Genomic DNA, 26099 nt, shown 5'->3' with positions numbered 1-26099 from the left:
AAGCGCCCTATAGCGAAAACCTCTCCAAAAAAAAAAAAAGAAGATAATGATCTTTATGGTCCAAAGCTTTTAAGCAAAGAGAGTCTCATGACCTCTGTATCCACTCCAAAATTAGGACACTAATAACTAGACCCATCTAGCTTGTGACCCCAACCAAGAGCAGAATACATGCACAAGTTCCTCCTAGCTGATCAAATCCAGCTCTGACCAAATTCCTGGTCAGAGCCTCAAGTTGGCAACCCATTTTCCCAGACCACTCCCTGCCTGGGAGGTATTCCTATCTTTCAATAAACTCTCCTTTTCTATCCCCTCTCTGTGTTCATGTCTCTAATTCTTCAAGACGATGAGACAAAGAATTGGGTTCATTGCTCTTCCTGCAGTGGGCATTGGGCGCATGCACTCCAATATCCAGTGTTAGTATAATCATATCATCTGCAGAGATCATTTTACTTTGGCAATAGACTTCTTAAGCCTTTATTATTATAATTAATGATTATTTTATATGTGGGCACACACGTACACATGTCCAACGTGTTCAAAGCTGCAGAGTCTGGGATTTCAACCATGTTGACTACGTGGGAGTCCAGTGACGTAACAATTACACCATCTGCTGGTCCCTGTACTTAATTTTTTTTTTCTTTTTTTGGAAACGTTTTTGCTAGAGGGCACGTGCCTTGCCAGAGAGACAGAGAGACAGAAAGCAAGAAATCACCCCCCAGGGGGGGATGGCCATGCTGCAATCCCTTCTCCTCCATTCTCCTCTCAGGATCTTGGGCACGCATGCACACACACTCAGTGTGAATTTTAAGCCACCGGGTCTGGGACACAAACCGTGGTCAATTACATGGGAGTCCAGTGACATAGCCATTACGCTAACTGCTGGTCCCCCTGTGCTTATATTTTAAAGGAGTCACTAATTTATAAGGTTTAGACCATACAAAACGTGGATCTGTTCTGGATCCTTCTTAAGCATCTTTTAAAAAAAAGAGATGATTTATTTTATTTTATTTGTTTATTTATTATTTTTTAATCTGACCAGAAACAGAGAGAGAGGGAGAAAGTAAGAAAACAAGCTACCAGGCCTGGGACCTGAAAAGCGGTCAGCCGTATGGGAGTCCAGCACCTTAACCACCATGCCACCTGCCAGTCCCTCTTAAGAATCTTATAATTTTACCAGGCTAATAGTGCCACCAGAATTCTCAGCTTGCAGAATCTTCATACTCCTCTCTACCTTTTTGGTGTTACCAGAAAACCCAAATGACCTCTGACTTTCTGCAAGCAGCATGTCTGTGGTGACACACATACAGTGCCATCACTTGGGAGTCTGGAGGCTGCATGGGAGGTCTAGGTTAGGTTTCTGGGCCAACCTGAACATGCTGGGTACAGTAGCACATGCCTGTAATCCTGGCTAATTGAGAGGCCAGAGCAAGAGGTTCACAAAACCATAAAGTCCTGTTAAAAATTCCTACCTCTTTCTTTCCTTCTCCTTCTCTAACTCCCTTTGTTTCTCTTTGTCTTTCTCCTCCATGAAAAAAAAGGGTGAGAGATCCCTGCATATAGGGAGATGTGAACTATGTGACTCTCTGCATACTGCAGAAGCGAGGAATTCAGCCTGGCTTCTGAGACCTCACAGAGCAATTTATCAAGGCGAACTGGAGACTTCATAGGAATAAATAGGGGCCCTGAAGTTGAGGAGAGCGGGTCTCATGCTGAGAAGGGGATCAAGGCATGCAGATCACTATGAAGAGAAACTGAATTGGAGGAAAGGGAGTAAGCAAACCCTGGGGTTCAGTTTTTGGAACAGTCAGGACTTGGCAGCTGAATTGTGGCCAGTGGAAACCAATGTGGGAGCATCTGTCAACACATGCAGAGGGAGCCCTGGGTTATGAGCCCAGTCCTGGAGGTTGTTCTCACTCCTCCTTATCCAAGAAACCAGGAACTTGAGTCTGCAAGATAGCAGAAGAAAGGTCACCTTAGGAACAAAATCCTGCAGTTAATGGGAAAAAAGAGATGGGATCACTTTTACATCTTTTGGGGGGAAGACAAGACAGAAGTGGTGTAATCTGGGGGACTTATTGAGTGATCACGTCTTCTGGTTTGTCCAGTAGAGTCCCGGTTTGTGCCTGTTGTCCCAGCGTAATCATTAATGGCATTCCCTTTCACTCTCAAAATTGTCTTGGGTTATCCAGTAAAATATGTGGTTGTCCTAGCTATAAATCACCTTATAAAAGAATAGAAGTGATGAAAAGTTCGGAAGGAATTAAAAGCCTTCAATGATAGGCTGGAGAAGGTATCAGTGCTAAGCTGGGGCTACTGGGCCTCCTCCTAACATTGTCTGGATCATTCCACCACTTCTGTTTCCTCTGTCTCCCTTCCCAAAACATCCTTCTACTCTCACCTACTTCTACTCTCACCTGTGCATTTTATTGCTTATTTATTTAATTCATTTTTGCCAGAAGACAAGTAGAGAGAGAGAGGAAGAACGTATCCTCCAATCTCTTCTCCATTTCTCTGTGCCTTTAGGATTTGGGACATGTATACGCATGCACCCACTGTGTTTTTCAAGCCTTTGGGGGCTGGGATTTAAACTGTGATTGACCATTTAGGACCTCCTGATTGGAACTGGTTCTATGAGCCCCAGACCCACTACAGTCTTAGAACAGACCAGCTAACACCCAAGCCTCTCAGCATGGCCCTGATGAGCATGGGAGATGAGACCTCTGGAACTTACGTCTTTTTTGGCAGGTGACCATGCAGATAGCTTCAGATTGAAAGTTGTTGTTGTTCCCTTGGCAGCCTCCATAGATGAATTTGGAACAGGACTCAGTTTCTTTATCATACCACCAGCGTGGAAGGTAGGCCAGGCAGGGGCCAACTTCCTTTGGCAAAGAGCATACATCTGTAGGGGGATTGCAGAGCAGAGCTGTTTGGATGCCTGACTGGAGAACTCCCTCCCTCCCCTTTCCTCCAGCCACTGCTCTCTTTGTCTCCAGTGATAGGCAAATGGGATTCAGGGCTCTGCTCTCAGCTCAGTATGAACCTGGACCACTCACTCTATCTCTCTGGTCTTGGCATCTTCATGTGGAAGACAAGAATACAGAATCTTATCCTGGTTCTCTTATGGGACTGTTTTAAGAAGCAGATGTGAGCCCACGCACCCCCTTGACTATGCCTCCCAACACCTGAACAGTTAAGTCTTGCTGATTTTGCCTTTTATACGGCCACCCTTTACTTTCTTTCTGCCACTCTCTTGATTCAAGCATTATCATCTTTTGCTAGGACTGTCACAAAAGACCAACAGATGATCTCCAAGACTTCAATCTCTTCTACATTGGTTTTCAGAGTGACATCTTACCGGGCTCAAGATAAAGTTCTACCAAAACCCAGGACTTCAGAATTCGTGTCCTCCTCCTCTCCAATTTTGTCTCCCTAATCTCCCCCACCACACACACACTTTTGAACTTCATGCTCTAAAAATATCACATTCTTCCATCCCTCCATGTCATTGCACATGCCTGGAATGTCCCTCTCTCTTTTGCTAACTAGGTGCACGCCTATTCATTCTTTGCAACCCTTCCCAGACATGAACTCTTCCTGATGTTTTTCCTGGCTCTAGCCTTTACCAATTGCTTTTCTTTATTGCTTCTCAACTTTGCACTTGTGTTTATCACTTCTATATTTTCATTTGCTTATACTTTTCTCATTCCATCGGAATGTGACATTTTCAAGGGTGGGGATTGTGTCTTATCATTTTGTACAGCAGTTTCTAGCAGATGATCTGGCACAGAGCAGATGCTTCCAGACAGTCCACAATTAACCCTCTGTCCCCCCCCAAATAATGTGTCCTGACCTTATAGAAGCATTTGTTGAGCAACTGCTTTGCCCATAGTGCTGTGAGCCATGACTAGAACTCTTTAGAACCTCTCAGTTAGAAGCACAGCAAAACAATTACAATACTTATTACAGTGTCTGCTTTTCTTAGTGTTTGACATATGTTAACATTTAATCTTATGAAGGAGGTCCTCATTAAGTTCTCATTATGCAGATGAAGAAACTGAGGCTTGGAGAGGCCAAGTACATTTCCTGGGATCACATAGATAGGAAGGATTTGAATGCAAATCATCTTGGGATCAAGAGCAGACCCTTGAACCCTCCTGCCCAGACCAGCTTGGACTTTCCTAGCTCTTACACACTCGGGCTCACTCTCGCTCTCTGGCCTTTCTGGAGCACACCACCTTGTATTACAGACCTTGCACATGCTGTCTCCTGTGCCTGGAAGGCTTTTCCTTCCCATTTTTACCTGTGTCTTGCCCATCTTTTAGACCTCTTTACAAATTATTTATTGGTTAAATTTTATTTATTATTATTATTTTTTAATATGCTACAGGGCACATGTGCTCACCAGAGAGAGAGTGAGAAAGCAAGCCACCAGGTCTGGGACTTGAACCATGGTTGGCCATGTGTGGGAGTCCAGCACCTTAACCACCATGCCCCCTGCTGGCCCCATTTTTTGGATCTTAAACCATAGATCCCTTTTTCATAAAACCCTTTCCTGAATTCCCTGGCCACAATAAGTGAGTGAAGCCACCACCAGTAAATAGTCACTAAATGAGTAAATGGGTGACTTGTCCTTGACGGTCTTCTTTAGAGTCCAGTGACGTGTGAGAGGAAAGAGCATAGGAGATCCAGGTGGTCAGGGAATGAAGGCATCTTGGTTTACATAGACAGAGAGGCCCAGACAACAAAGCCAGAAAATACAGGTCATACACCTGTCTCCCATAGAAACCATATACCCTGAAACCATCGCAGCATTTGATGGGACTTCAGTGGCCAGTTGGCATCTCAAAGGATCACCAAAGAGTAGCCAAGAGACCATGTGGTCCAATAGCCACACCTATGTTATGTATGGAGAAACCGAGGCCCAAAATGGAAACACTGTATTTCTCACATCACATTCCAAAACAGGGACAAGAATGAAATGAAACCCATGTCGCCAGGTCCAGCCCTGACATGAAGTGTACCAAGTCCAAGACGTACCCAGACTCTTGGTCAGAGACCTGCCATCAACCAGGGTGATGCTGGAGGCAGGAGTGGGAGGTACAGGCCTGCGGTAATTCCAAGGGTGACTAACACAGTGACTACTGTCAGCGAAGCATGTACCATGCTCTTGGCCTTTCCTCCTCAATGCCCATTACTCTCATAGTAATGTCTGTGAGTTACCTGTTCCGAGGTCTAAACATTTCTTTCCACAGCTGAACAGGCAGCACTTCATCTTGCCTGGGCAATGTCTGTGCTTCGTACAATGGTTTCTTTCTTCAACTTCGCATTTTACTCTGATTCTGGGACACGTTTCTAGGGGGAGGGAAGGGATAGTCCCTTGAGCCTTAAAGAGGCCAGTGTTCTCCTTTCCCAGGCCTGGGGAACCCCTGCAGAGTTTCAGAAGCGTGTTTTCACTTCACCTGTCCCCAAAAGATAGGGATTCTTGGGGGGGCTCAGAAACTTCACAACAGACCACATCTCTGACCCAATAAAAACTCACCATATAATTCCTTAGCCCAACCATCCCTTGCCTCCACCACCTGTAAGATTCCAGGGAGGACGCTGTCCTCCCCTGGCCCCGCGGTCTCGCTGCAGCGGTCAGTGATCATGATCTCCACTTCTGGAGTCGGATGACTGGGCTTTACAATCCTGTCCAGCCCTTGGCATGGCAGGTGCCTTGATTTCCTCATTTGCCTACAGGGTCAATTTAAAGACTAATGCAACAAACTTTGAAAACCCATTGTTGGGGCCAGCAGGTGGCATAGTAGTTAAGGCACTGGACTCCTACATGGCTGACTGTAGTTCAAGTCTCAGACCCAGTGGCTTCAAACTCATGCCAGGGACATGTTCATGAAAGCCCAAAATCCAGAGAGGAGAATGGAGTAGAAGGGATTGTGGCATGGCCATCCCCCGGGGCGGGATTTTTCACTTTCTCTCTCTGTCTCTCTTTGTCTTTGGCAAGCACACATGCCCTATAGCAAAAAAATTTCTCTTTAAAAAAAAATTGTCTAGTTGCTTGGGGCAAAATGATAGTGAATATCAATGAAGCATTTACCATATTTCTGGCCTTTTCTCCTTAATGCCCATTACAACTCTACTAATAAGCTTAGTCCTCTCAATATTCACATTTTATAAACAGAAGACACTGCAGACAGAGAAATTATGTGAACGTAGTCATATGGACTAAGGAGTAGAGCCAGACTTTGAACCTGCTGCAGTTGTAGCTCCTGGGTATTCACTTTCAACCATAGCATTTTAGGTGCTCAGTTTATTTTAGTTGCTACGTATGGGTCATCATATTTCACTATTCCAAAGAACTCATGGAGACCACATTTTTACCGCTAAGGTAGTGGTCCTCAATGGAGTGTGGGTGTAGAGAAACTCTAAGTGTGCTCAATGGGACGCCTGGAAAAGGATGGGGCCAGTGCTAAGGAAAGTGGACTGTCCTCCTTACAAGAAAGCCCTGTAGGCTTCCCAGTTCCCTCACAACATTCCATGAGCTCAAAGTCCTGGCACCTTCAGGAAGAACTCTTGGAAGTAGCAGTGAGGAGTCAGTAGCCATGGTCTCAGGTTCCTGCACTCACCAAAGGCATCTTACTGAGAGGAAGGGTCTGGGAAAATGACTCCAAATAACTCCCCCTTCCCCCCAGGATCCTGGGCTAAACGGGGGAAAGCATTGCTCCTCTGTGACTTTGCTCTTCTTGATCTCCCCGTCACGTTCCCATTCTCCATCACAAGATCGAGGACCCCATACTTACTGATAAAGAACCCCTCAACCAGCCCAGCTTTCAGGACACCCCCCAGCAGGATGAACGGTACCAGGATTGGCAGAAGTCCCAACAGTCTCATTTTAGGAAGCGCTGGCCTGACCGGTGGCACCAGAACTAGGAACTGCTGCTCAGCAGCTTCTGCCTCTGAACCTGGCTTTCCTGACGCAGCCCTGCACTTCAGAAGATGGCACGGGAGACGAGCCAGCTACCCTCCCTCTCGTTGGTCCTGGGGAACACCGAGTTCCTGAGGTCATCAGCACTACTAGCTGACACCTGTAATACCAACCTTGGGGGAGGGACTCTTGACAGACAGCTCTTAATCCCCAATCTGAGGCTCCTTCCGGCTCTCTGGTCTACAGGGAGAGGGGGCACATTTTGTCTGGGGCTTTCCAGATTTTCTTAGAAGAAGGGATCCTTCAATTCCAGAGCCTTCCCTTTCCTAGGCGGTGTTTTGGGGGCCAAATAATCCTAGTTCTCTTCTTTCTTTCTAGTTTTACTCTTTTCCTGGCCTGTCTTTTTTTTTTTTTTTAAACTTTGATCTTTCTGTTTCTTTTTCTCCTCTCCGTGCCTCTTTAATCTCTCATCCTGTGCCTATCTTTCTCTTTTTCAATGAGTCACTCTTGGTCTGGGTCTCTTTCTTCCTGCCCTTGTATCCTTCTCTTTCTTGTTTCCTTTTGGTCAACCCCTCCTCTTATGCTGTTGTTACAAGTGGGATGTCAGGGAGGAGATCGGTTGATTCCAGGTTGAACCAAATCTTCAGAAAGTGTCTGTCCAGGTCTCAGTATTTTGGAAATAGAGCTAGCAATGAGCTTTGACATGAGATACAGATTAGAAGAGAGGTAGGTGCCAGAGGTAGATGGCTTCAAAGACAGCTGCAGCAGCAGGGCCCAGAGAATATCTCAGTTTAACTTTGATCTTTCTGTTTCTTTTTCTCCTCTCCGTGCCTCTTTAATCTCTCATCCTGTGCCTATCTTTCTCTTTTTCAATGAGTCACTCTTGGTCTGGGTCTCTTTCTTCCTGCCCTTGTATCCTTCTCTTTCTTGTTTCCTTTTGGTCAACCCCTCCTCTTATGCTGTTGTTACAAGTGGGATGTCAGGGAGGAGATCGGTTGATTCCAGGTTGAACCAAATCTTCAGAAAGTGTCTGTCCAGGTCTCAGTATTTTGGAAATAGAGCTAGCAATGAGCTTTGACATGAGATACAGATTAGAAGAGAGGTAGGTGCCAGAGGTAGATGGCTTCAAAGACAGCTGCAGCAGCAGGGCCCAGAGAATATCTCAGACAATCAGTAGAAGTGAACTCTGGGGCCTGAGTAACTCTGAGCAAAGCATGGGGTAGACTGCAGTAGGGACCACTATGGCCAACTCCAGCATATTCCCCACCCCCCTCGGATTTTACCTGTAGTTTCAAGAGACAGTTCCAGTGCATCATTTTTTTTCTTAATCCATCCTTTTTAGAGTTTTTTTTTTTAATTTATTTCTTCTATTAAGGTAGAGAGAGAAAAGACAGAGAGGATATGAGAGAAAAGCAGGCACACATCTCCCTATTACCACCCACAGGGTCTTTACACCACGATCCTCCCCAGTCCCAGCCTGCACACCCACTGTGCAAAGAAGGATCCCAGAGCCAGCCAGTGGTGTGGAGGTTAAGACAGCTGGAACCCAAGTAGTCAGTTTGAGTCCCAGACCTGGTGGATTGAGAAACATACCAGGCACGTGTGCATGTGTGCTCAAAGTCCTGAGAGAAAAAGGAAGAGGAGGGGCTTGTGGTATGGCCAATCTCCCTAGGGGTACTTTCTTACTTTTCCCTCTCTCTTTCTCCTCACACTCTCCAGTGAGTGCATACGCCATATAGCAAATTCTTTAAAAAGGTCCCAGGATGAGAACACAGGACTTCCCCCATGAGGGTTCATTACCATTGCACCGCCACCTTGTTCTTCTTTAATCCATCTTTTCTAAAACTGAGGTAGAATTCACATTATGTAAAAAATGTGGCTTCTTAGTACATTCACCACGTGTGCAACCACCACCTCTGTTAGTTAGTTCCCAAGTATTTTGTCACTGCCAACAAAAACCCTGTACCCGTGAGCAGTCATTTCCTGTTTCCCCCCAATCCATTCTAACTCCTGGCAACCACTAATCTACTTGCCATCTTTATGATTCACCAATTTCAGGCATTTCCTCTGAATGGAATCACACCGCATGTGACCTCTCCTGCCTGATTTCTTTCTCTGATGCACCATGTTCTAGGTTCTTCCACAGATTGCTTGTATTCACGTGTCATTCCTTTGTATGACTGAGTAACATCCAGTGCACCCAGACAGCCTCCCACCACAAGCATCGGGGTTCTTACTCCTCTGCTGTGCTTTTTCTCTGGTTCCCTGGGCGCTTGCTCAGCTTGCCTGCAGAACAGTCAGGAAGAGCAAGAGATGTAATAGCCAGGCATTCGGTGAGAAACGGGAATCAGCTGGTCAGCACCTCAGCTTCCCCATCACTGGAGACAGTGGCACGTTTTAGATGGTTCCTTGGAAGGCCCCTGGTGGGGTTGAGCCTGAGTGTCCCAGTGTGGGGACCAGCTCACACTCAACTCTCTCATCCCTGAATCCCTCTCCCCACACCCCACCTCGTACTTCTTGGGAGATATCTCAGATACACTACCTGGACTCATCCCCTTGTCCCAGGGTCAGTGTCTGGGAGACTCAAACTATACCAATGTCTGTGGGCCTTTGCCTTAGAAAGGTTTTACAGGGACCAGCAGATGGCATAATGGCTATGTCACTGGACTCCCATGTAGTCAACCGTAGTTCAAGTCCTGGACCTAGTGGCTTAAACTGACGCCGGGCGAGTGTGCATGCATCCCCAAGATCCCGAGGGGAGAATGGAGGAGAAAGGATTGTGGTGTGGCCATCCCCCCTGGGGAATGATTTCTCGTTTTCTGTCTCTCTGTCTCTGTCTGTCTGGTGAGTGCACACACCCTATAACAAAAACTTCTCCAAGTTTTACAATTGTTTTGAAAGAACAGAGGAGGCTGGCAATATCCCGGGAGCTCTCAACTCTCAAGGTTCTGATTGTCCTGACTCCCTGAACAGGTCACTTCGAGCCTCTATGATCTCTTCCTCTCCGGAAAGCATAAGGTGCCAAACAGACATAAATTACTCAGTCTCAGAGGCACAGGATTAAATGAAGCACTTTATTCAGAAAAATTGGGAGCTACACAGGTTTGCACCAGGAGCTCCAGAACTCAGAGTTAACAGAATGAGACATAAAAATGAGATCCAAATGGAAGAATGTAAGAAAAGAGGTGGCGTTGGAAGAAGGGGAGACAGATGTGGAGTTCAGTTTGGAGAAGAGCTGAGGCCTTGGGACACTGTGAGCAGAACAGTGCGAGCCAAGCCGGAGCATCAGTCGGTCGGGTACACAGAGCCTCAGAGCAGGAGCCAAACACCGGTCACTTCAGGGTGTCCTTATCCATTCAGGAAGAGGCACCTGCTGTGATAGGAGACAGGACTAGCTGAGAACCTTGGGTTCGGCTTTGCTTTACAACTTGACATTTTTGTCTTTCAAAGGAGGAGATGAAAAGAAAGTAGATTTGCTTTGGGCAGCTACCTGTCTCCTTCGTGGAGAAATGAATGGGAGTAGGTCGCTGGCAAAAAAGCCAGCCCATATCGGGGTCAACAGGGGGCATGGTGGTTAAGATGCTGGACTCACACATAGTAGACCATGGTTCAAGTCCCAGGCTTGACGGCTTGCTTTCTTACTCCCCTCACCCTCTCTGGTGAGTGCACGTGCCCTATAGCAAATATTTAAAAATAGTCATTAATAAAATTAAATAAGTAATTCTTTGGTTTAAAGCTGTGATATAAGGAAACCGATGGCCTGGAAGGGTTGGTTGGTCAATGCATCCAGCGCTAGGCTGGATGTCCTATGTCCTATGCCATTCTGCAGCTGGTCTCTGAGATTTCACCACTCCGCATCCTCCCTCAATCCCTCCTAACTACTCTCATACTTACCAGCTTTGATTCAGTTCCATGCCCTTCCATCCTCAATCCCCACTCTGTCTACCCCTCTGCGGGGTACATTCTTACCTCCAGACTGGAGCTGGATCTGTCAACACCAGGTCTGCCAAGAACATTGCTCTCTTGGAACAGACCAGCCATCCCCCTAATCTCCCAGCACGGCCCTAGTGAGGATGGGAGCCTGGGGCCTGGACTCACGTTTCTGGGGGCAGATGCTCTGGCAGACAGTTTGGGATTGGAAGTTGTTATTGTTTCCCTGGCAGCCACCATAGATGAAGGTGGAGCAGGTTTTATTTTCTTTATTGTACCACCAACGACGGAAATAAGCCATACAGGGGCCCGATTCTTTCGGCATGTTGCATACATCTGCAGAGAGAATCCAGAGTTGAGAACTCCGAGTGCCCAGCCTGGGATAAAAAGAGCTGTTCTTCTTCCCCCTGGCCACCACCGTAGCTAAAATCAGGAAACTCCTTTCCACCTACCCCAACTCCAATGATGTATTGCACACCTTTGCAAGATCCCAGAGTCAAGGTTTATGTCCCTGGAGACAGGGCTGTAATTAGCAAAGATGAGATCACCCTGGAGTAGAGTGGTGCCCTAATCCACTCTGACAAATGTCTTTATAAAAAGGGTAGATTCGGACAGAGACATACACACAGGGAGAACACCACCCGCATAGGAAGGCAGAGATCAAGGACCAGCAGATGGCATAATGGTTAAGTCACTGGACTCCCATTTGGTTGACTGTGGTTCATGTCCTGGACCCAGAGGCTTGAAACTCACGTTGGGCATGTGTGTACACATGCCCAAGATCTTGAGAGGAGAATGGAGGAGAAGGGATTGCAGCGTGGCCTTCCCCCCAGGGGAAATATTTAAAAATAGTCATTAATAAAATTAAATAAGTAATTCTTTGGTTTAAAGCTGTGATATAAGGAAACCGATGGCCTGGAAGGGTTGGTTGGTCAATGCATCCAGCGCTAGGCTGGATGTCCTATGTCCTATGCCATTCTGCAGCTGGTCTCTGAGATTTCACCACTCCGCATCCTCCCTCAATCCCTCCTAACTACTCTCATACTTACCAGCTTTGATTCAGTTCCATGCCCTTCCATCCTCAATCCCCACTCTGTCTACCCCTCTGCGGGGTACATTCTTACCTCCAGACTGGAGCTGGATCTGTCAACACCAGGTCTGCCAAGAACATTGCTCTCTTGGAACAGACCAGCCATCCCCCTAATCTCCCAGCACGGCCCTAGTGAGGATGGGAGCCTGGGGCCTGGACTCACGTTTCTGGGGGCAGATGCTCTGGCAGACAGTTTGGGATTGGAAGTTGTTATTGTTTCCCTGGCAGCCACCATAGATGAAGGTGGAGCAGGTTTTATTTTCTTTATTGTACCACCAACGACGGAAATAAGCCATACAGGGGCCCGATTCTTTCGGCATGTTGCATACATCTGCAGAGAGAATCCAGAGTTGAGAACTCCGAGTGCCCAGCCTGGGATAAAAAGAGCTGTTCTTCTTCCCCCTGGCCACCACCGTAGCTAAAATCAGGAAACTCCTTTCCACCTACCCCAACTCCAATGATGTATTGCACACCTTTGCAAGATCCCAGAGTCAAGGTTTATGTCCCTGGAGACAGGGCTGTAATTAGCAAAGATGAGATCACCCTGGAGTAGAGTGGTGCCCTAATCCACTCTGACAAATGTCTTTATAAAAAGGGTAGATTCGGACAGAGACATACACACAGGGAGAACACCACCCGCATAGGAAGGCAGAGATCAGGGACCAGCAGATGGCATAATGGTTAAGTCACTGGACTCCCATATGGTTGACTGTGGTTCATGTCCTGGACCCAGAGGCTTGAAACTCACGTTGGGCATGTGTGTACACATGCCCAAGATCTTGAGAGGAGAATGGAGGAGAAGGGATTGCAGCGTGGCCTTCCCCCCAGGGGATGATTTCTCGCTTTCTCTCTCTCTGTCTCCCTCTGTCTCTCTGGTGAGTTCATGCACTCTATAGCAAAAATCTCTAAAAAAAAAAAAAAAAAAAGGAGGCAGAGATTAGGCTGATATATCTATAAGCCAGATAATGTCAAAGATTGCCAGCAAGCCACCAGAAGCAGGTAGACAGGCATGAGCAGCCCTGCTGACACCATGATCTTGGACCCCAGCCTGCGGGACAGTGTGACAATACATTTCTATTGCTTAAACCACCCAGTCTGTGACATTTTGCTACTGCAGGCCAAACACACGAATATAGGCCCCAGTTAAACTATGGGTTCCATGAAGGCAACTCTTCACAGATAAGCAATTAAGTCCTTAAGTTGAACAGTTAAGTTGATTTGTACTGCCTCATAGCTCCCTGTCAGTCTTTTTTTTTTAAATTTAAGATTTTTAACTTTTTTATTTACTGCTATTTATTTTCAACTACATTTAATCACTGTAATCTTTTTTTAAAAAATTACACATTTTACTATTTATTTATTTATTATTATTTAACTTGCTATAGACTCAAAGAGAGATGGGGTATGGGGAAGTGAGAAAGCAAACCGCCAGGTCCAGGACTGGAACCGCAGTCGGCCATGTGGGAGTCCAGTGCCCTGACTACCACTCTAATCACTGTAATCTTTTTTTTTTTTTTTTCGCTATAGGGCGTGTGCGAGACAGAAAGAGACAGAGAGACAGAAAGCGAGAAACCACCCCCCAGGGGGGATGGTCACGCCGCAATCCCTTCTCCTCCATTCTCTTCTCAGGATCTTGAGCACTCGCACACATGCGCCCGGCGTGAGTTTTAAGCCACCGGGTCCAGGACGCGAACCGCGGTCGACTACGTGGGAGTCCAGCGACATAGCCATTACACTAACTGCTGGTTCCCTAATCACTGTAATCTTTACAACACAAAATAAATTTTCTCAGCATGAATACACTGCAGATTAGTCCAATTAAATGGGCATGGTGGCACCTACCCGATGGCAAAAACTACTGTAAGCTAGAGGGTTGAGGCATCAAGACGCTCTCTCTCTCTCTCTCTCTCTCTCTCTCTTTTTAAGCCTCAGTGACTTACATCTGGACTGTTGAGACAACCTCGAATTGATCCTCCTGCTTCCCATTTTAGCCTCTCCAATCACTCCTTTGTGCTAACAACCAGAGAGAAGGAGCTGCTGGATCTCAAAGCCAAGCTGGTAAGATAAGCTCTACAAGATGACTTAAAGAGTTTGTAGAAATACAGAATCAAAGTACAAGTTTATTTGGTGGCAAAAAACTTGAAATGCATTTTAACACGGACCACCAGACCTAAGTCACTTGCTCCCCATCTGCCTAGGAGCTCTTTTCCTTGTGCTTGCTCGTGCTATTTGGCTTTCAAGCTGCCCTAGGATAAACACTGAGTGTTTTGCACATGCTATTCCCTCTGCCTGGAAAGCCCTTCCACCCCCATTTTTCCTGAAATATTGCCTATCCTTTAAAATGCAATTCCAGGTTTCCTTTCTCAGGGAAGCCTTTCCCAACCTCCCTGACCACACTGAGCGAGTCAACTCCTATTAGGGGGCCTCAGAGGCACTCAGTAAATATCTGTTAAATAAACAAATGAATCTTTGATGGTCTGTTTTAAACCTGAGGACATAGGCCTGGATTTGAGATTGCAGCAGCAAAGAAAAAACCCTCTTGGCTGGAGTGGTCGGGGAAATCTCCCGGTATGAATCTGGACATATAGGCAGAGTGGTGGTTAATTTGGAGCAAAAAGCTAGGACACATAAATTGTTTAATTTCTCACTTGCAGCAACAATGTTGGTATAAGTGAGGACAACTGGTCACCCAGGAAATCAGAAACTCAGGAACAAAAAGTAGCCAAGTGGGGCCAGCAGATGGTGTGGTGGTTAAACACGCTGAATTCCCACCTGCGTGACTATGGTTCAAGTCCTGAACCTGGTGGCTTGCTTTCTCACTTTCTCTCTCTGTCTCTCTCTCTCTCTGGTCAAATTAAAATTAAAATAAAAAAAGTGGATAAATAAATAAAGTTAAATAAAATAATTCTTTAAAAAAAAAAAAGTAGCCAAGTAACCAAGAAACCACCTGATTCAATCTCACCCCTGCCCCTGTTGTTTGGGGAAATTGAGGTCCAGACATCAGCTGATAGGACGAGGATTCTACTGTCGTGCACACCATGTTAGGGGAAGTAATGACTCAAATACCAGATCTCTAAAGCCCACCAAGAGACCAGCCCTCCATGAGCCACAGGAAGACGCCACCCAAGGCAAGAAGGTGAGGGCATGGGTCGAGGGGTCAGTTATCCCGAGGTCTGGGTAGTACCTTGACGGAGGTCTATGCATTTTTTCCCACAGCTGAAGAAGCAGCACTTCCTGTTGTCCGGGCATTGTCTGTCATATGTACACACATCTCTTTCTCTGAATTCACATTTCCCTCTGATTTGAGGGCATTTCCCTAGGGAAAAAGTCATACGCTGTGGTCACAGGCCCAGCCTTTGTTCCTGCCCCGTCTTCAGACCTAAGAGACACTATAGGAGCAAGGAGCAGGGACCAGGGGAGTTCGTTTTCACTTTGTTTGCCCCAGGGGGTCCTTTCCCCAGGGTTCCCTGTGTGCTTCCTTCTCCCTCCTGACCACACCTCACTCTCGACCTTCTTACTCACCCCTAGTCCCACCCCGCCCCAGCCCAGCCCAGCCCAGCCCCTCTAAAGCACAGTTTTTCAACCAATAGAGACATTTGGGCTGGATAACTCTTTGCTGAGGAAAGGGGAGATGCCCTGTGCCCTGGAGAACATTAGCAACACTCTAGGCCTTTACCCATGAGGTGCCACGGCACCCCTCAATTGTAACAACCCAATTGTCTCCAGACATTGCAAATGTTCCTTCAAAATAAAAATCATCCCATTGAGAACTACTGGTTTAAGCTGATCCGTCATTTTAGCCTCATTGAGGAGTCAGTATTTGGGAGTTCCTCTTGGGGGCGATATTATACAGTTATTAAATATCACTCACCCTGAAGTTGAATTTGGTCTTGAATTCTAACTCTTGGTCTGCCACTTACCCTCCCCTCATCTGTAAAAGTCTTTGGCCTTTACAGAGTTGTGAAAAAGAAGTGAGACAAAAATAAATCTCTAGTCATATTAACTAACTTTTTAAAAATTTTATTTATTCATTCATTTATTTTAATTTGACCAGAGAGAGACACTGGGAGAGAGAGAGAGAAAGATAAAGTGAGAAAGTAAACCACCAGGTCCAGGACTCAAACCATGGTCAGTCATGTGGGAGTGTCCAGCACTTTAACCACCACGCCACCTGCTGGTCCCCTCATATTAACTAACATTTGTTAAGTACTTAGGATATGTTTTTCTTTCAAAGTGTTTTAAATATATTATCTCATTTAATCCCCATAATAATGCTATGAGGTCATTTCTATCAATACCCCCATTTTACAGATAAAGAAACTGAAGCAAATAGAATTTAAATAACTTGACCAAGGTTACATGGCTACCATGATTTGAATTCACCAAGTCTGACTTCCTGAGGGTGTAGGGACTCTTTATAGAACTACTTTTGAAAGAATCAGAAGAAGATAGAGAGGATTTCCCATGAAAAGTGTGTTCGTCTGTCTTGTGGGGTCAAGGGGACACCCCTTAGGTTTCCCAGACTCCTATAGCCCTTCCCACAAATGCTAGATCCTGTGATTCTTCCCCACCTCACAAGAAAGACCCTCCACTTCAAAGGGACTGGACGTGGGGATTGCCTAAGTCAGGCTTCCTGCAGTCATACAAGGGATCTTCCAAATATCTCCCGCTTCTCCCAACCCAAGGCCAGGGCTAAGACCGGGGACAGCAACCTGGATCTAAGGAATTATTCCTTGTTCCTTCCTCCCAGCAGATTTCTCTCCAGGGAAAGGTCCAATACTTACTGGGGAAGAACCAGTCACTCAGGCCGGGTCCCTGGACATTCACCAAGAGAATGGATAACACCACGATGCTCAGAAGTCCAGAAGATTCCATTCTGAAGAGAAACTGGCCTGTCTGGTGGTTCCAGAACATGGAAATGTCTGTCTGGCTTAGCCTAGCCTATTCCCTCAGTCAGGCCCTCAGATGTGAGAACTGGAGACACGCCAGTCACTTCCTTTCTTGCTGGGAACACCAAGTTCCTGAGGTCACAAACAGGACTGTCATCTCCAGCTCACAACTCTGGGGGAAGGGTCTCATATTGGATGGATCCTGGTCCTTAACCGCCTGGGCTGTGGTAAACTCCAACAATATATCTCTGTTGATCTCCCGATTTCTCTTTGTTTCTCTTGTCCCTTGTGCTTACGTCTAACTTTTTCTCCTTGTCCTTGCATCTCCTGTGGTCTCCGTGTTCCTTTCTACCTCTCCCACGGTTTCTTCCCATCATGTTTTCTTTTATCTTCATTTTGGATCACCCACGTTATTTGACTAAGGCCAAAGAGTTAAGATGTTGCTACACACTGAGGTGCTGGAAAGGAACCAGGCTGATTAAGAGAGTCTTCAGATAATGTTTGTCAATGTTGTGTTGTGTGTGTGTGTGTGTGTTTTTTAACATACATTTTTGCTAGAGGGTGTGTGTGCTCATGGGAGAGACAGAGACAGAGAGATAGCAAGAAATCACTCCCCAGACGGGATGGCCACGCTGCAATCCTTTCTCCTTCATTCTCCTCTCAGGACTTCGGGCACACACGCACACATATCCGGGATGAGTTTCAAGCCTCTGGGTCCAGGACTCGAACCACAGTCAGCACCTTAAACTCTATGCCATCTGCTGGTCCAATGCTGTGCTGTTTTGCAGGCAGGAGGAAATGTCAGAGATTATAGGGAGTGTCTTGTCATTCTATGCAAACTCTTCATTGTCTGAAGAGGAACTGTGAAGTAGAGAACTTGCCTGAGAGACTACATCTAACTGTGTCCAGTAGCCATAGTAGAAGTGCTGGATTCTAACTGGGTTAGGAATGAGCTGGGAAGAGGGTACTATAAGGTACTTGGGCACTTTTCCTGCAGCCAAGGATCCACACTACAGTCAATAAGTCCTGGTAGGGGGAGAGACACCCTTCAAAAAGTAAATATTGTCTGCATAGGTACCATTTTCTTCCCTACCTGTTGTCCTTTCGAGCCAAGCTTTGTCTTCCAAATTGTCCTATAGGACAGAAAAGATCCAGACAAAGCCAGCTTTATCATCAGTGACTATCACAAAATCAATGAGACATGAAATTTAGGATCACAGACAAAAACCACCATGGTAATTTCCATCCCACCAACTTCACCAACTCACTTAAGGAAGATCTCACAAAAACTACATACAACCAAAATGTCATAAGCGATGCTATTCCTCTTATTCCACTTCCGGTATTCTCCCACACCCAGCCCAGGAGAGAGTGAAAATCTGGGACATTTAGGTGGAAAAACTCTGAGGGTCCATCAAGCCCCATTTCTTCATTTTACAGATAGGATTCATAAGGCCCAGAGAAGTTAGGATGCTAACTAAATATCACCTAGCAAGTGAATGTCAGAGATAAAGTTAAGAGTATATAAGTTCTGGGCCAGCTCCATGGCCTGGTGCTTGAGGGAGGCAGATCACATATGGCTGACTACTCGGTTCAAGTCCCAAATCTGGCAGCTTGAGAAACTCAGGGTGCATGTGTGTTCATGCTCAAAATCCCTAAAGGAGGGAGAAAGGGAAGTGAATGGATTGAAGAGTGACCATTCCCCATGGGAGGTGCTTTCTCCCTCTCCCTCTGTCTCTGTCTCTCTTTGGTGAACACACTTGCCCTCCAGAGGGTAAAAAGAGTATATAAGTTCTTGCCGGAGGTCGCTAGGGGATCTTCTAATATTTGTATAGATGTAGTATTTTATTGTGGAGTTGAAGGTAGAGGGGAATGGTGAGTCTAAAGGCAATGAACTCTTTCTGGCTGTTCTATCCCATTCTGTCTGACCTTATTTCATCCAAAGATCTTACTTTCCAGCAGACAAAATGAAATGTACATCTTGGAGACCTGGAAAAAGTCATAACTATGTCCCTTTCTCTCACCTAACTTCTTGGGGAAGGACCCACCTGGGTCCAGGCCCCTCCTTTCCCTTGTCTCCTCTGCTTCAGTCCCACTTCTATTTTATCACCAACTTTACACTTTAAATGCAGGGTTAACCAAGGCAGACTGGTGCCTATCTGGCAACTCCAGCTTCTTCATTAGACCAAGACCTGTCACACGAGCTGCCTGCCTGTGACTGGCTTTCTGTGTTGTTCTCTGTCCCCGTAACTATTACTCAGTTGTGTTTGTTTGGGCTCCATCAAACAGTCTGCGTTTTTGAACACGAATAAGCCCAGAATAAACACTCAGTAGAGCCTGCTGGATAAGAAGTTAGGTGAGAGAATTGGTAGTTGTATGGATAGATAGGTATATAGGTGGGTGGACAGATGGCTGATAGAGTAGTGAATGGGAAGATAATTGGATGACTGGTAAGAAGGATGGGTGAGAAAAGCATGGATAACGGATGAGTGAATGAATGGCTGGGTAAAGACATTGATTGGACTGAATGTAAGAATAGGTTAGGAACCAGCAGATGGTATAATGGTTACTTTGCTGGACTCCCACGTAGTCAACCACAGTTCAAATCCCAGAACCCGTGGCTTAAAACTCACACTGGGTGTGTGTGCATGCATGCCCAAAATCCTAAGAGGAGAATGGAGAAGAGATTGTGGTGTGGCCATCCCCCTGGAGGGTGATTTCTTGCTTTCTATCTCTCTGTCTCTCTAATGAGTGCTTGGACCTTATAATAAAAACCTCTCTTAAAAAAATAGAATAGGTTAATGATGGAATGGATAAGCCTACTGATGGAAGTTGTTGGAAGGGCAGGTATAGGGGTGCAGTGGTAAATGAATAGAGGAGCGATGAGTGTAGAAATAATGCATAAGTATGTTGATGGATAGGAAAGTGTGTGTGTGTGTGTGTGTGTGTGTGTGTGTGTGTGTGTGTAAATTCTAAATGAACCATTTGTGGAAAGAACCAACACTGAATTAATACAAGTATACTCCCAGTGTGATAAAAGATATTCTAAGAATGCAAGGATGGTTCAATATATTAAAATATAATAATATGTTAACAAATTAGAAGAGAAAAATCATTATGATTAGATGTTAAGAGGTGTTTGAAAAAATTGAGCAGTGATTTTTCAGTGGCAACTATAAATGAAAAGGGAAAAAACACATAAAGGAAATAACCTCCATGTAACAAAACTTTTTTACTCCCAATCCAAGGACAACGTCTTTTTAATCCAGCAGGAGCCATTGACTTCAAAATAAGGAACTAGACAGAAATAGATGCCATTGTCTTTATTTTCAACATTATTTTGGAGGTTCTACGTAAGATAAGAACACAAAGAAACAAAGTCATAAAGTTGGAAAAAGAAAAGTCACATTTATCATCCTTTTCAGATGGTATGGTTATATATAAAATCAAAATAACCTCATGAAATATTTTTACACAGGTTGAGCATCACTAATCCAAAAATCTGAAATCCAAATATGCTCCAAAATCTTTTTGAGCAACGTCATGGCATCACAAGTGGAGAACTCCACACCTGACTTCATGTGACAGGTCTCCATGAAAAAGATTGTATAAAATTACATTCAGGTGGGACCAGCAGATAGCATAATGGTTACATTGCTGAACTCCTACATAGTCGACCATGATTCGAATCCCAGATCCAGCAACTTAAAACTTGCCAGGTGCATGTGCATGCATGCCCAAGATCCTGAGAGAACGGAAGAGAAGGGATTATGGCGGGGCCATCCCCCCTGAGAGGGGTGATTTCTTGCTTTGACTCTCTGTCTCCTTCAGTCTCTCCAGCGAGTACATGCACCCCATGGTAAAAATTTTTCTCTTAGAAAAAATTACATTCAGGCTATGTGTATAACACATATATGACACATATAGAAATTCTGTGCTTAGATTTGGGTTCCTTTCAAATGAAACATCCATATCTCATTACGTATATGCAAACATTCCAAAATCTGAAAAAAAAATAAAAACTGAAATCCAAAACACTTCTGGTCCCAAGCATTTCAGATAACGAATACTCAAACTGTACTTACTAATTTAGCAAGGCAAGGACCAGTAGGTGGCATGGTGATTAAGGCACTGGATTCCCACATGGTCAACTATGGTTTGAGTCACAGACCTGGTGACTTGCTTTCTCACTTTCCCTCTCTCTCTCTCTCTCTGTCTCTCTGTCTCTCTCTAGTGAGTGCACATGCCCTATAGCAAATTAAATAATAATAATAAAAAATACAATTAATAAATACTTCTTTTAAATAATAGTAATTTGGCAAGGTAGTTGTATACAAGACAAAACACAGAGCTTTTTATGATCTACTCATAATTCATGATTTTGATGACCCTGTTTTCCACTTACTTCAGCTTCTGGGGTCCAGGCATTTCAGCCCACAGCGTGAGCAGCACTTCTCCAGCAATGGACAATCATAATCCTGCAGGCACTTGGGTTTATCAATCTTGACACATACCAAGGGCTTACGTGGGCACACACCTGTTTTGACTTTATGGGGTAAAATAAGACATTATTTATTTATTTATTTATTGGAGAGGTTTTTGCTGTAGGGCGCATGCGCTCACCAGAAAGACAAAGAGAGAGACAGAGAGACAGAAAGCAAGAAATCACCCCCAGGGGGGATGGCCACGCCACAATCCCTTCTCCTCCATTCTCCTCTCGGGATCTTGGGCACGCACGCACACGCTCCCGGCGTGAGTTTTAGCCACCGGGTCCGGGACTTGAACTGCGGTCAACTACATGGGAGTCCAGCGACATAGCCATTACACCAACTGCTGGTCTCTAAAATAAGACATTTTGTCTTGAAATGTTTGGTCACAATTTGAGACAAATTTAAAGCATCTTGGAAACCCCAAACAAGGTTTTATTCTAAGTTTCTTAGCTCCTCCCCACACACATTAATAGAGTACAGAGAGCAGAATATCAGCTTTCTATGTCTGATAAGTTAAGGAGCATTAAAAGAGTCTTGCCAGACCAACCAGGGTGTGTGGTGGTTAAGGCAGCTGGATCTCACATAACCAAGAGCACAGTTCAAGTCCTGGACCTGGTAGCTTGGAAAAACACACTGGGCACATGAGTGTGTGTGCCCAAGACCCCCAGAGAAGAATGGAGGGAAAGGATTATGGCATGGCCAACCCCCATGTCACAAAATGAGAAAATGCTTTCTCATGCTCTCCCTCTCTCTTTTTTTTTCACTTTCCCTCTATCTTTCTGCTCTCTCTCGAGTGAGTGCATGCACCCTGCAACAAAAACTGAAAATAAATAGTCTTGCCAGCTCGGATTTGGACAATATGACAGATTCCTGCCTGCCTCTTACAGAATAAATAGATTTGTTCTATACAATTCCGAGTATCAGAAGTAAAAGAAACATTCAAGAGGACCCAGAACTTCCTTGGGTTATAAATCATAGGAATTAAAGACCTCTTGGAGGAAGTGAGTTTCCCAGGTCACACAGAAAGCCAGTAGAAAAGTGGGAATCAGCCGAAAGCCTTTGACACGTGCCCCAATTCTGTGCTGTATCTCAGAGTATTGACAAACCCTGGTCCTACGTGGAGGAACGAGGAATGAGCACGAGCCTTGGAGGCTGGAGAGCTGACTTCTACTCCAACAGCATTGGCTCCCAACCTTTTTCCACCCCACCTTGCAGAGTGTGAGTGTGATGCACACGCTCTGAAGTTCTGAGTAGAAATGAGGGTTTACTAGGAATACATCTAATGGTTTTGAATTTTTCAAAATGATTTCATAGATATTGTCACCTTGCAGGTTGCTGCAGAATGAGAGTCTAAAAATAATGTTTTCTCGGGGAAGAATGGGGAATGACATCATGTATGATTGGCTTTAAATAACAGCTCAGTAGTCTACAGAGGTCATTAAGGCAACATGAGAACATGGATTGGGTATCAAAAGGGGAAAAGGGGGACCAGCAGCTGTCGTAGCAGTTACATCGCTGATCACTGACTCCCACGTGGTTGATTGTGGTTTGAGTCCTGGACCCAGTGGCTTGAAAATCATGCCAGGTGTGTGTGTGTCCAAGATACCAGAAGGAGAATGGAGGAGATGGGATTGCGGCCGGCATGGCCATCCTCCTGGGGGCTGATTTCTCACTTTCCCTCTCGCTGTGTCAGTCTCTCTGTCCAGTGAGTGCACGTGCTCTAAGGCAAAAACCTCTAAAAGGGGGAGGGTAGAGGTGTCCCAAGGAGGATCTGAGATTCCAGACACTTCCCTACCCCATCCCACAGACCAGCATGGCATTCTCGGCAGATGTTCTTTAGACTTTGAGGTGGATTCCCAAACCTTACCTATCCAGGCCACGGAGCAAACAAAGCCACACTTGGAGTCACAACATTTTTGTCTTCCAGGGCAATCGATGTCACTCTTACACTTAAATGGACACTCCATACGGAACTTGTAAGGGAAGCGTGGGCACTGTCCCTTCTTGACTAAAACGAGAGCAGATGTGAGTTTCTACAAATGCCATTCAATCCTGCCACCTTGCAAAACAATCCTTCTTTCTCTTTGAAGCTGGTATCTCTTTCTGTAATTTGTCTATCTCCTTATCATGTTCATTCCAAGTAGGTGGTGGAGGAATAAAATACCTCATTATATTATGAAATTTATTACAGTAGAAAAAGCTCTGACTTGGAATCTGAAGCCCCAAGGTAAAGTCCCAGTCCTTCCACTTAATAAGTGGTTTCACTGTCCTCCTTTATAAAATGGGAGGGGCCAGCAAGAGGAATAGTGGTTAAAGAGTTGGACTCCCACATAGTTGTCTATGGTTCAAGTCCCAGACCCACTGACTTGAAACTCACACCAGGCACATGTGCATGCATGCCCAAAATCCTATGAGGAGAATGGAGAAGGGATTGAGGCATGGCCATCACCCCTGAGGGGTGATTTCTTACTTTCTGTATCTCTGTCTCTGTCTCTCCAGTGAGCAAAAATCTCTCAAAATAAATAAAACAGAAGTGAGTGTGCAAAATGTGCCTAAATCCAGGTAAGCCATTTTAGGGGAGTGGTTTCACACCAAATGACATGGAGAGTCATCGCAGTGTCCTCACAAGAGGACATGATCTGACTCACTTTTTTCTTAAAGAAAGCAATAGAAGCAAGGAGACCTTCTCGGAGGCCATGGCAGTAATTCACATGAGAATATGACTCTCAGAGTGGCAGCTGTGGAGGTGGTAAGAAGGTAGGTCAAGTTTCAAGACTACTAAAAGAATTTATCACTTAATGAATGGCAATTGAAAAAGGCATCATGTGTGATTCATAAGTTTTTTCCATCAAGATGGGCAGAATTATGGATAGAGTAGATTTAAGGTGGGAGAATAAAAAGAAAAGATTCAGTTTTAGACAAGTTAAGTGTGAAGTGTTTGTGAGAGCCAGGTGGGGTTGTAGAGTAGACAGTAAAGTTTAGACGTCAAATTCAGGCTGGAACCACAGTGTTGTGGTTTTTTAGTACATAAGTGGTCTTTCAATCAATTTTTCAAATGTTGTTCATATCTCCCATCATCCTCATCTGATTGCAAATTCTGTGAGGGCAGAAATTGTTTCTTTTCTATTTTACCACTTCTTCCCCAAGTCAGATTCAGACTACTGTGTATTTGCCTCTCAGAGGTATTGTCAGAAAACCTCTGAGTCCCAACCTAAATTTCCCACAGGCCAGCTCAAGCCCATTTCCCTGACCTCTTCCTCCTGATGGCTTCAGGGAACAAGCACCATGGCCTTTTTCACAACACCATGATTCTTGGCATTTCCGAGGAAAAACTGTGGTCTTAGTTTCATCAAATCAGGCCACAGGATTACCTTGGCCATTTGGGCTCACCGGGCCAACGGAATTAAAATTCCAACTTTACTCCTGACCTACTGTGGGTTCTTGGGCAACCAGCTACCTCTCTGGCTCTACTTCCTCATCTGTAAAGTGGGGTGATGGGTCGTTTCAGCCTGTCTTACAGAATGCAAGGTCGAAATGGCAATACTGCTTTATAAATCACACAGTATTGCATTTTGAAGATCAAGGGTCACCATCTCAACTGTTACCATTCAGGGAGCCCATTACCACTGGACAGCCACCAGTTTTTATGTCTTTGATCACATGCAATCTACCAGCAATTCAATGAGGCGTTTGCTATTTTCCCAATATTACCTAGGGCGGAGCCAAAACTCAAAAAGGTGAAGAAACGTGTGGTATGGAAGAAGAGTAGGATTTCAATCCAGATCATTTGACTTGTAAGGTCTCTGAGACACTGTTTCCCAGCATTACTGATGACCATCATCACACTGAGGAGTTAATCCAGTGTTCAATCTCTCCCCACCCTCCTCTCCACTTTCAGTGTCTACACATACTCTGTGGGGTTCCAGAGCTGAGTTAAGCTTCATTCTTGGGTGAGTGCTCAGAGTGATGCTCCAAAGGTCAATGAGAAAACACCTTCCTCCAAGGGTGTAGACCTGCCTCTCATGTTCTATTGACCAAAATCTATTAACACTTCATGTTTACTGTATCATGTTTGGGCCCAATAACTTCATTGGGTAAATACTATTAAAATCTCCATTTATAGAAAAAAACCTGAAAATAATAAAAGCAGGCAGCTGGCCCAAGGCCTCCTAGCCAGTGAATGACAGTTAAGGCTTGACACAATGAAGGTTTTAACCCCAAAACCTGAGCCTGTAGTCACACTGGTACACTACTTCTAGATCAGCTAGGACCTCAGACTGTCAGGGGCATGGGACTCACCGGCTAATGAGCAGGCCTTCAGGCAGTCGTCCCTGCTGAAGAAGTTGTTGGAGTTCCCATGACAGCCCGTATACATAAAGGTAAGGCAGAACTGCCATTGAGAGTCGTAGTAATAGCGCTCCAACCTATCCGTACAGTTTCCCTGATCAGAGGGGAGCATGCAGGGTTCTGAGGGCAGGAGGCAAGGAAGGAAGAACATAAAGGTCAGAGAAAAAAGGAAGTGGTCAAGCCCCCAGTCTTTGTCATAGTTTAGGGTTATTATCATCCAAGTCATAGAAAAAGCCACAGGGGGAAAAAGGCCTAAGTTACAGCCTAAGCTTTCCTGCTAAAACGCCCCGTTGTACAATGCCCCTGAGCGCCCCTTCCTCACTGTTGTTACGAAGACCACATGACGATAGGTTGGAGGTGACTTATTTTTTTAATAAGAATTATTTATTTAATTTTTTACTATTTATTTATTTATTTATTTATTTATTTAT

General features: G+C 45.1%; 2 protein-coding genes across 7 annotated transcripts in view; both read right to left on the bottom strand.

Moving 5' to 3' along the window:
- Positions 1–1109: 1109 nt before the first annotated feature.
- Positions 1110–17224, bottom strand: LOC102476503 (eppin). 5 transcript variants are annotated; one of them, XM_006154503.3, is made up of 6 exons: positions 16727–17224; positions 15127–15258; positions 12106–12273; positions 5221–5352; positions 2732–2899; positions 1115–1946 (listed from the first exon to the last, which is right to left on the bottom strand). In XM_006154503.3, exons 1-6 carry the CDS (start codon positions 16854–16856, stop codon positions 1921–1923), a joined length of 756 nt encoding a protein of 251 aa, XP_006154565.1. In that variant the 5' UTR covers positions 16857–17224; the 3' UTR covers positions 1115–1920. The 5 variants fall into 5 exon arrangements, 4 of the variants coding, with proteins under 4 accessions (XP_006154564.1, XP_006154565.1, XP_027629989.1 ...); XM_006154502.1 differs by lacking the exons at positions 12106–12273; positions 15127–15258; positions 16727–17224 and adding an exon at positions 6798–7044 and having other exon boundaries at positions 1110–1946; XM_027774188.1 differs by lacking the exons at positions 1115–1946; positions 2732–2899; positions 5221–5352 and adding an exon at positions 9983–10292 and having other exon boundaries at positions 16727–17140.
- Positions 17225–20082: 2858 nt separating this feature from the next.
- WFDC8 (WAP four-disulfide core domain 8) overlaps positions 20083–26099 on the bottom strand; it is a 25686-nt gene continuing 19669 nt past the window's right edge. The window contains exons 4-7 of one of the 2 annotated variants that reach the window (XM_006154494.2): positions 25621–25788; positions 23189–23329; positions 21237–21377; positions 20083–20180 (exon numbers count right to left, since the gene is read on the bottom strand). In XM_006154494.2, the coding sequence (XP_006154556.1) occupies positions 21238–21377; positions 23189–23329; positions 25621–25788 (449 nt within the window). In that variant the 3' untranslated portion in view covers positions 20083–20180; position 21237. The remainder of the gene's footprint in view (positions 20181–21236; positions 21378–23188; positions 23330–25620; positions 25789–26099) is intronic. The other variant, XM_006154493.2, reaches the window with a different exon arrangement.

This window comes from Tupaia chinensis, unplaced genomic scaffold (genome assembly GCF_000334495.1).
Source record: "Tupaia chinensis unplaced genomic scaffold, TupChi_1.0 Scaffold000411_1, whole genome shotgun sequence".
Taxonomy (NCBI): domain Eukaryota; kingdom Metazoa; phylum Chordata; class Mammalia; order Scandentia; family Tupaiidae; genus Tupaia; species Tupaia belangeri.
The sequence above is the reverse complement of the archived record's forward strand: the minus strand, read 5'-3'. Positions and strand labels throughout refer to the sequence as shown.